General features: G+C 44.2%; 1 protein-coding gene across 1 annotated transcript; it reads left to right on the forward strand.

Annotated features, from left to right (window-relative positions):
* The first annotated feature begins 1129 nt into the window (after positions 1-1129).
* Positions 1130-2290, forward strand: LOC137378316 (adenosine receptor A3-like). Its single transcript, XM_068048574.1, has one exon. It carries the CDS (start codon positions 1130-1132, stop codon positions 2288-2290), a length of 1161 nt encoding a protein of 386 aa, XP_067904675.1.
* The last annotated feature ends 8218 nt before the right edge of the window (positions 2291-10508 follow it).

The raw sequence follows: 10508 nt of genomic DNA on the forward strand, positions 1-10508 counted from the left end.
GCGTGCAATCGTTTCGTTTTCAGTTACTTGAAATCGTGTTTTGGGGAAAAGCTCTTTCTCTGAGTGGTATAGGACGGAAGAGTACTCCAGCACTGGGACCCCTGGATACAAACGGCAGTGTCCTACTGAAATGCTCCTGATAGTGTGTAGGGAGAAGGGTGTGCAGGAGAAAATCGCCTGCCGTTTGCAGAAATTGGTTATTGGCTTCTTTAGCATAGCGCTGTCGGGTTCTGCACAAACCGATTGTCTTGTTTTAAGGTTAAGGTTAGTTAATCGTTAGGATAAACAACAGTTGTTTTAGAAATAGGGTTGGATTTGGATTAAACTGGGATTGGGGCGAGCAGGAAACAACTGGCTTGTCTCATTAAATATCATTCTTGCTTAGCTAACTTAGGGAATAACTTATTTCGAACACAAATATTCCTAAATATGAAACGGTAACTGGACCGGATAGAAATTGTCCTAACATTGTTGATTAATAAACCTGAGGTTGGAATTTGGAACTCTCTACCACAAGGAGCAGTTGAGGCCTTTAAGGGGAAGCTACATAAACATTTGAGGTTTAAGGTTAAGGTTAGATGAAGTAGGGGTTAAGAGGCTCGTGTGGGGACCAATCACCAGTGTGGACCATTTGGGCCCATGGCCTGTTTCTGTACTGCACATTCTATGTAAATATTTTTGCTGTCCACATTATATCAACAGTGATGCTGATGGAGAAGGTGATATTGAGCTAGGCAGCCAAATCCCCTTTATTCAGACCCTGGCTAATAATGGTCCTGGGCCCCTCAGAAAGTTTTATTGAGTGATACTCCCCACTTGCACAGGATCAAGCGGCTCCCCTTTCACATGCAATGTATTATTTTGATGAGTGGGTTGTAGCTTTATGAGGGGGTGAGGGGTAGGGAAGTAAAAATGGAGGTGAATTTATATCAGACTGCTGTTGTCAAGCACTCGTCGTGTTTTTCGTTTATTCAGGACCTGTGAGAAACCCTGTGAGAATTCTCAACTTGCCACTCACTAGATCAACCCCTCTACACCAAGAAAAAGCGTCTGGACTGATTGAACCCAAATTACAAAGACATAACAATAGCTTAATTATACAATGCGATGATCTAATACAAGGACTATTATGTCGGCTGCATGTAACCAGAGTGAGCCAGATGGTTGCAGTGAATATACAGTAGGTGACACAGTCACCATCTCCTTTATGATCCTACTGCTTCTCGCTATAATTGTGGGTAATGTTCTGAGTCTGGTTGTCTTCCTGGGATCCAAGTCTTTTCGAACTCCTCAAGGTTATCTCAAAGCATCCCTGGCCCTGGCAGATCTCAGCGTGGGGGTCCTGGTGGTCCCTTACTCTGTCTACACCGAGATCATCTTGGCTGTTGGAGGGAGCCCTGGCGGGATATCTCAGCCTGAGGACCCCATGCTCCTTTTCCAACCCTGTCTGCTAATGGGACCCGTGTTTGCCGGCTGCACTTTTGTCTCCATCAGTACCATCTTCCTGTTGTCCATCGAAAGGAGCATTGCGGTGCTAAAACCCTTGCACAAGAAGCTTTTCATCACCAAGAGGAGGACCTGGGCTCTGATTGCCCTCTCTTGGGGTCTCAGTTTCTTCCTGGCTGTCATACCCATGGTCTTCAGGGACAGCATCGCCCTGCAGTACAGCCCTTGCAGTAAGATGTGCACCTACACCTTCACCAGCCAGCCCCAGCCCTCCAGTAGGAAGATCATGCTCCTCTTCCCTGCCTTCGATTTCTCCCTCCTGGGAGGCACAGTGGCCATCAACATCCTGACCTTCTCAGCCATTCGCCAGTATTGCAAAGTGAGAAAATTGTTAGCCGAATCTGAGCACCCGGCCCAGTCCACCACCGCCCAGCAACACTTCAGCTGTCCGGACATCCCCGCCGCCAAGACCATCGGCATCGTGACCATCGCCTTCTTCGCCTCGTTTGGCCCTATCGCTGTGTTGGTGGTGGGAAACGTGCTGGGTTACCAGTGGTGCAAGTTCTCCTACTACGCCTTTTGGATCCTGACCTCCAACAGTTGCTGGAATTTCATCATCTACAGTGTCCGCGACCGCAGGTTCCGGCTCAGGGTCCAGGAGCTGTTCACCAGCTTGGTGCTGAAACCCACCAACCACAGAGAGAACTCAGCCAGGGAATCAATCAGCGTCAGGCAAGGAGGATTATGTGAGTTAGTCCTGAAAGAGGTCCCCATTCCCAATCATACAGAGAATGGGCAGGATGTCTTACCAGAATGTTCAGTCAAAATTGCCCCTCTTAAGTAATTTGATAGATTTAAAAAGAAACTTGTATGTATTGTCATGCAGGCCCCCCGCCTACCAAGAATGAGGCGTATTAATTTCGCCTCATGGGCATTACATTTCAAATTGTTGCTGGGAAGAAGAGAAGGCCTGTTACAAGGGGTTGCCAGGCCCCTAGTTGGAAAGACATTTTTGCATATTAACAGACATTGTTTGTAGACATAGGACCATTCCCTCTCACACACAATAAACAGAGCCAAGACATGGTCAGACCAGTTGGTCACATGACTAACCTGCTTGGCAACCTGGAGTTTTCTGAATTGTACAGTGTTTGAACTGTCAGAAAGCTCTTTGCTCCTGGATGAAAAAGACCTCTCCTGGATGGCTTGCCACAGCCTCTCCTGTCTGCTCCCATCTCTTTCTCACAGATCTCCAAAAACCCACTGATGACACATGAACCCCAAGAGAGAAAAGTCTCCTACAGTGAACAAGGTTTAAGAAACATACTGGGCCCCAACGAAAAGCAAGATCCACCTACAATCAAGGACTATACAGTGAGCTCGAAGACCCGTAACAAAAACTCTTCAGATATTGCCTCAAACTTTTTCACTTTATTTCTTCTCTTTTCTGTCCCTATCTGCATGTGTGTATTGTGTATGCATGCTAGTGTTGGTGCGTCATGTATCCATAGCATTAACTGAATTAGAACTTGAGTTGAAGTTTGATAAAATTTCACTTTTCTTCTTTAAACCTGAGAAAGCCTGTTGTGCTAGTTTCTTTGCCTTATAATTGGAAAACAGTGAACAAGGATTCACCAAGGGGGAGCTAAAATCAGTCTGTTTAAAAATAAAACCCTGTTACAGTAAGGCCAGGTGAAGGCTGGAAAGGACCCTTAGACCTCTTTCCCACCTGATTGTAACTAGAAGTGCTAGTGTCCAGAATTGACCCACAGACAAACAAAAGAAATTGGAAGTGGGAAGCCAAATTGTTCCCAATCAAAATAAGAGCAAGATTAACAAAGGTTTTCTTGTGTTTGTGTGTGATTGAATATTAACATGTCTGCAACTGAAGCGAGTAGCTCTCCAAGCCAGGGTGAAGTAACTTGGGATAAGTTAAAATCACTGTCTGTGGAGCAGTTGAGGAAAATGGCTGAGCAGTGTGGGATTACTGCATGTGGCAAGGCTAGAAAGTCTGAACTCCTATGACTAGTGGCTAACCATTTTTCCCTTGAATCTGAAGAAGCAGAAACAGGGTTAGAAGCAGACTCCAACAGGGTATTGTTAGCAAAGATACAATTGAAACAGAATTTGAGGAAAGAGAGAGGGAGAGAGAGCCATACAGAAGGAACGTGAAGCGAAAGAAAGAGAGGAGAGAGAGAGAGAAAGAATATTCTAGAAGGAATGCGAAGAAAGAGAGCTGAAGTGGTTTGAATTAACTAGGGGGTGACAGAGTAACCCCAGTGAAAATTCAATGAGGAAGATGTGGAGGCATTTTTGGTGGCCTTTCAGAAACTGGCAAGGCAGCTAAAATGGCCAGCTGAGACCTGGCCTCTTTAAGTGCAAAGCAAGCGAACTGGAAAAGGTTTCTTCCCTGTTGCCAGATGAGAGCTCATCAAGTTATGAACTGACCAAAAGTGCTATCCTTGGGGCATATGAATTAGTACCCAAAGCCTATTGCCAAAAGTTTAGAACCCTCAAGAAGCAAGATAATTAAACCTATCTGGAGTTTGAAAGAAGTAAGCAGATGGCTTTTGACTAGTGGCTGAGGGCTCTTAAAGTACAGCTCAGCTATGAGAATCTCAGTGATGTTATTCTGTCACAGGAATTTAAACACTCTCTCCCACTCTCCATAAAGACCCATGTAGAGGAGCAGCGAATCCAGAGAGCCTGGCAAGCAGCCATTCTAGCTGATGAGTTTGCTTTAATTTATAAATTAGTTTCCCAGGGGAGAACCTTTCCTAGTCACCCCCACAAATCCGAAAAGGACAAAGGATGTGAAGGTGATAGGGGCCCAGGCAGTCCTGGGAGAGAAAGGAAACCAGGAGACACAGGGGGCCCTCCTCCAGCCAAAAAGGAAGGTGCTGTGAGCCAGAGTGAGACCCGAAGACCTGTGTGCTTCCATTGTAATAAAGCAGGGCATTTAAAAGCTGACTGCTGGAAACAAAAGGGACAACCGGCAGGGTTAATCAGGGCACATCTGCTCAGTGAAGAGGGAACCCTGATGGAAAGCACAGCAGAACAAGCTGTGGCTTTAACTGCAGTAAGAGTGCAACCCAGGAAGCTTACTACAGCTAGTGCAGGAAAAGCTAATAGGATTCATGAAGGCTATCAGTGTTTTGTTTCTGAAGGGAGAGTAACCCCATACCCCTGGAGTGGGGCAAGCAAGCCCATAGTAATTCTCAGGGACACAGGGGCCACCAGATTCCTTTTACTGGGAAAAGGCTTGACCTTTCCTGCAGAGAGCACAGTGAACACCAAAATGGTGGTGAATGGTATTGTGGAGGGCGGTTATTGCCTGTACCTGTACACCGGGTGCACCTGGAATGCGACCTAGTTTCGGGATCGGAGACAGTAGAGATTGTCCCTAGTTTGCCTGTGGACAGGATTGACCTGCTTCTAGGTAATGATCTGGTGGGGTTGAAGGTGGTAGCCCCCCCAGTAGTGAATGAAAGACTGCAGGAGGTCAGAGAGACAGGGCAGTGGCAGGAGATGGACCCCTGCAGCGTCCCTTAATGTGTAGTGAATCAAACCATGATCAAACCAGCTCCCCCAGAGGAGACTGCATTGGCACTGCAGGCAGATGACCATGAAGTCTGCCTGTCGGAGACTTTCTTTGGAAAATTAGCAGACCCAGGGAATGAATTAAATGGATTTTCCCTTGCTGAGGCTCAGCGAGCCAACCCAATATTGCGAGGGTTAGCGCAGGCTGCCCGGTCTGAAAGTGAAGCAAAGGGAGTCCCTGATTGCTACTATTTAAAGAAAGAGCTGCTGAAGAGGAAATGGATTTCTCCTCACAGACCTGAGAGCAAGGAGTGAACAATAGTTCACCAGTTAGTGGTGCCGCAGCAGTACCGGGGAGAAATATTAAGAAGGGCCCACAAGACTACAGTGGCTGTATAGGCCAGTATACGAAAGACCAAAGCCCGCATAAGGCAGTGGTTTGACTGGCCAAAACTTCACAAGGATGTGGTGGAGTACCGCAGGAGTTGCCACATGTGCCAGGTTGAGGGAAAACCCCAACCTACAGTGAAACCTGCACCCCTAAGTCTTGTACCAGTGTTAGGAGGACCCTCCAGCAGAGGGCTGGTGAACTGTAAGTGAACCCTGCTGAGAACAAAAGGGTCAGGCAGGTACAAGGCTGGCAAAAGTTTAGAAAGAGAAGGGGAAAAAGTGATCAAAAGGGCAGGTTAAAGGAAGTCCGGGAGGAATCCCGGATGAAAAGCCCTACTGTCCGGTCAGCCAACCCCAAAAAATGTGAAAAGTTAGACCCCACATCCTCCTACATAAATGCAGATTCTAGAAGCACCCCATCAGAGTTGCTAATAGCATTTACAGGAACCTGCAGAGAAAAATAAAGACCTTTAGGGGGCAGAGAAACCATGAGGGTGATGCCTCACCTAGCTGAAGTGCTGCAGGGGACTGCAGTAGACTCTGCACAAATACCTGCAGGCAGGAGTGTCCCAGAAAACAAAGGGGAGATTAACAAAGAATCTTCCCCCACAGTCAGAACCAAAGAAAAACCACCCATTCCCCTTTTCAGAGCTCAACAGGAACAAAGACCCTAGGCAGCCATGGAAATGGGAAAACTGAAGAAAAACTTCCCCAAAGAAACACGTGGTTACTGGGATGCCATAAAGGGGAAATTAAAGCAGCACTGGCACCATGAAAAGACAGTTTTATTAAGTTTTAGGATTCATGAATAAGTGGGAACGAATGAGAGAAATGAATATATCTTATACATTTTCTCTCAACTCTTTTAATGAAAGAATGCTTTTCTCAAATTGCATGTCATTCCTCTGGGTGAGGTAGCCCCAACCTGCCAAGAATGAGGCATATTAATTTTGCCACATGGACATTAAATTTCAAATTGTTGCTCGGAAGAAGAGAAGGCATGTTACAAGGGGTTGCCAGGCCCCTGGTTGGAAAGACATTTTTGTATATTAACAGACAGTGTTTGTAGACAAAGGACCATTCCCTCTCACACACAATAAACAGAGCCAAGACATGGTCAGACCAGTTGGTCACATGACTAAGCTGCTTGGCAACCTGGAGTTTTCTGAATTGTACAGTGTTTGAACTGGCAGAAAGCTCTTTGCTCCTGGATTGAAAAGATCTCTCCTGGCTGGCTTGCCACAGCCTCTCCTGTCTGCTCCCATCTCTTTCTCATGGAACTCCAAAAACCCACTGACGACACATGAACCCCAAGAGAGAAAAGTCTCATACAGTGAACAAGGTTTAAGAAGAATACTGGGCCCCAACAAAAAGCAAGATCCACCTACAATCAAGGACTATACAGTGAGCTCGAAGACCCATAACAAAAACTCTTCAGATACTGTCTCAAATGTTTCCACTTTATTTCTTCTGCTCCGTTCTGTCCCTATCTGCATGTGTGTATCGCGTATGCGTGCTAGCGTGGGCACGTTGTGTATCGATAAGCGTTAACCGAATTAGAGTTTAAGTTTAATAAAATTTCACTTTTCTTCTTCAAACCTGAGAAAGCCTGTTGTGTTAGTTTCTTTGCCTTATAATTGGAAAACAGTGAACAAGGATTCACCAAGAGGGAGCTAAAAGCACAGTGTGTTTAAAAATAAAACCCTGTTATAGTAAGACCAGGTGAAACCTGAAAGGGACCCCTAGAACCTCTTTCCCACCTGATCGTAACAGTATATAGCATGGCTGTCCTCCTCAGAACATCCAGAGCTCCTGGACTATCCTTGAAGTGTAGTCACTGTTGTTTTGTAGGCAAACAGGAGGAGCAACCAATTTTCACATAAGAAGCTCCCTTAAACAGCCACAGGCCGAATCATCAACTAATCAGCTTTTGTTGGTGCTGGTTGAGGGATGAATGTTGGCCACCATACCTAGAGAACTTTCCATTCTTATTTGGCAAAAGTGCCATGAGATCTTTCCCAGCAGCGTGAAGAGGCTGATAGGACCTGGGTTTTAACATCTCATCCAAAATATGGCACCTCCAACAATGCAGGACACCGTCACAACCACACTAAACTGTTAAGTCTAGATTATGTGCTCAAGTCTTGGACTGGGACTTAAACTCACAATCTCCTAACTGAGAGGTAGAAGCTCTACCACTGAACTAAGCTGACACTTGAAGAGAGATTGACAACAGCCATGGTGAACACAATCTGGCAGAAATTGTGAGGCTTTGCAGCTGGTGAAGAGTCTTGCTGGAGGCAAGCACAGGAGCACAGGATTGGGAATATAACCTAAAAGCTCAATCCAGTAATGCTCAAGATAGCAACGAACCCTTTGAATTTCTGCCCTCATAAATGATGATGTTGCACTGTAACAATGAAGTGATGTTTTTCAACACATATAATGTACATTGTTTGTTTGCAAAACGAAAGAGTTCCTGCCTAAACCACAGCTAATTATATCACTTTAATGTAATTCAATTGAAAGAAAACCAAAGCCTTCCTAAAATCTACCTTTTTTTTTAAGCAAACTTCAGCGTGACACATAACAGGGTTTTACTATCATTTGGAATCATCATAAAACAAAACATACAATACATTGTGCTTAACATAATGCAAATGTGTGTTTTCATGCAATATAGTTAAAATAATATTGTTTCACTGTATAATGGTTTCACAATATTTAATATTTTCGTTTTGTTACAACTTCATCTCTGTGCTGATTATTGCCACAGAGCAGAATAATGGATTTAATTAGTGATACATGGAATCATTTTTTGCTACAGAGTGAAAAAATCTAATCACTAGAAATGCAACCTCATATATAAGATAACTCACATTTCAATTAACTAATCTTTACAGAAAACGTTAATTTCTCTGCTGCCATGAACATTCTGCAGTAGAATTTCTTCACCCATTTGGCTACTCTGTTGATGTCAGTTAGAGGGAAGCATTCTACATGACCTGAAGATAATCCATTCATAAGAACAGTGAATCTGAATTCTAACCAACCTGAACACCACACCAGAAAGAAAGAAAGAATGTGCATTTACATAGTCCTTTTCAATTCTTCAGGATGTCCCAAAATGCTTCACAGCCAGTACTTTCGAGGTGTAGTCACTGTTGTCGTGTAGGAAATGCAGCAGTCAATTTGCACAAGGCAAGGTTCCACAAACAGTAATGTGATAATGGTCAGATAATCCTCTTTTGATCATTTTGGTTGAGGGATAAATGTTGGGAAGGACACCAGGAGAACTTTCTTTTCATTTTTGAATAGTGCCATGGAACATTTAACCTCCTGCTCCTGAGAGAGTAGATTTTTAACATCTCTTCCAAAAGACATCTCCTCCAACAGTGCAGCAATCGCTCAATACTGCACTGAGGTAACAGTCTCAATTATGTGCTAAGTCTCTGGAGTGGAGCTTTAAATCTACAACCTTGTGATTCAAATAAAAGTGCTACACTGGGCCAAGGCTGTCCCTGGAAGATCACACTGCAGATTGGGAAATTTGCAATCCCAGGTTACTGTGTCATTTTTCAGGATCATACAAATTCTCGATCTGCTCTCAAGCCAGTTCTCACCTTCATTCTCTCTTTCATGAGTCTCATGTCTTTGTTCACAGATAGAAGGAAAAGGAAGGACTCAGAATATGCAATGACCTGGAAATTTATTTGTGCCCAGAAATGGGCTTGCAAGGGTGCAGGAAACGATTGCTGCACTGGAATGGAGAGATCCAAAGTGCAGCTGATCATAAATCTTACAGCACAGAAGGAGGCCATTCAGCCCATTACACCTGTGCTGACTCTTTGAAAGAGCTGTCCAATTTAATCCCATCCCCTGATTTTTCCCTACAAATTTGTCATCTTCAAGTGCATGTCCACTTACCTTTAAAAGTTTCCATATTTTCAGGGAATGCATTCCAGGTCAAAACAACGCTCTGTGTGAAATAATTTCCCCTCTAGTTATTTTACCAATTATTTTAAATCTATGACCTCTGGTTACTGACCCTCCTGCTAGAGGAAACAGTTTCTCCATACTTGTTCTTTCAAAACTCCTCATCATTTTGAATACCTCTATTAGTGAGGGAACATGGTTCCCAAAATCCCAGGAGCTTGGTTCCCAAAATCCCAGGAATGCAGAGATCCTGCTAAATTTAACAGAAGAATCTCATTATCATTTTTGAAATTCCATTCCCCCCCACCCCCCCCCACCAGCAGCCAGCGAGATTGTTCGGTAGATCATCTGCCAAGTGGGAAAGGCAGTGATGGAAAGCTACAGCTATGGGCCATTGGGAATGATCTCCAGCAATTGGACAAAATCATGGCTGGTGGTGGCGGGAGCCAAAGATCACGCATTGGTGGTGGAGCATGGTCGGTCGATCGCGACAGCAAGGAGAGACCATATTTTTCAAAAGGTTTTCTTGACACGTCTGGGTGAAGCATTTCTGCTCTGCCTGACTCACAAGGAGTGCTATGTAAAGTACAAAGCTGCTGGATCTGGCTGCACCCATCTTCAATTCACTACCGGGTTTCCCGAGCACTGGGACACCTGAGCAGCTCGCATTAAATTTTAACCAAACTCCCAACTGCACTCTGGGAGCCTGAATTAAATATTAAGAGTCACCCCTCCTCTCGAGAGTGGGACTCAGACCTGCCATGCTACCTGCTGCCATAAGAATGGTGTCATGAAGCATGACTTTGTAGGTAGGCTTGGGCAGTTAGATTTTAGTTTAACTTGACCATTTTTATACTGTATCCACTGTAATAACTAACATGGTCAAGGAAGCCATTTTAATACTAACACACAACCAAATAAGCCATTTTGTATCCTGTATTAACTAACAAGTAGTTACCTGTCATGGAACTGATGATTGTAAAAATAAAGAATTTTGATTGAGTTATAATTAATGAATTGGTAATAATTTTAGAAAGAGTGGGTTTTCAGCTGAAGTTTAAATTTAATTTTTATAAGTTTGTCCTAAATTTAAAAGTTCAGCTTCAGCTAAATTTGTTTGAACAATGGACCTTTCTGGAATCCCTGATAAATCGCATGGGATGGTACATCATGACCTTCGAGAGTCTGGCTTTAAT

The sequence above is a fragment of the Heterodontus francisci genome, chromosome 16, assembly GCF_036365525.1.
Source record: "Heterodontus francisci isolate sHetFra1 chromosome 16, sHetFra1.hap1, whole genome shotgun sequence".
Classification (NCBI taxonomy): domain Eukaryota; kingdom Metazoa; phylum Chordata; class Chondrichthyes; order Heterodontiformes; family Heterodontidae; genus Heterodontus; species Heterodontus francisci.

Coding starts and splice junctions, on each gene's coding strand:
- LOC137378316 (XM_068048574.1), top strand. CDS start 1,130: ATGTCGGCTGCATGTAACCAGAGTGAGCCAGATGGTTGCAGTGAATAT.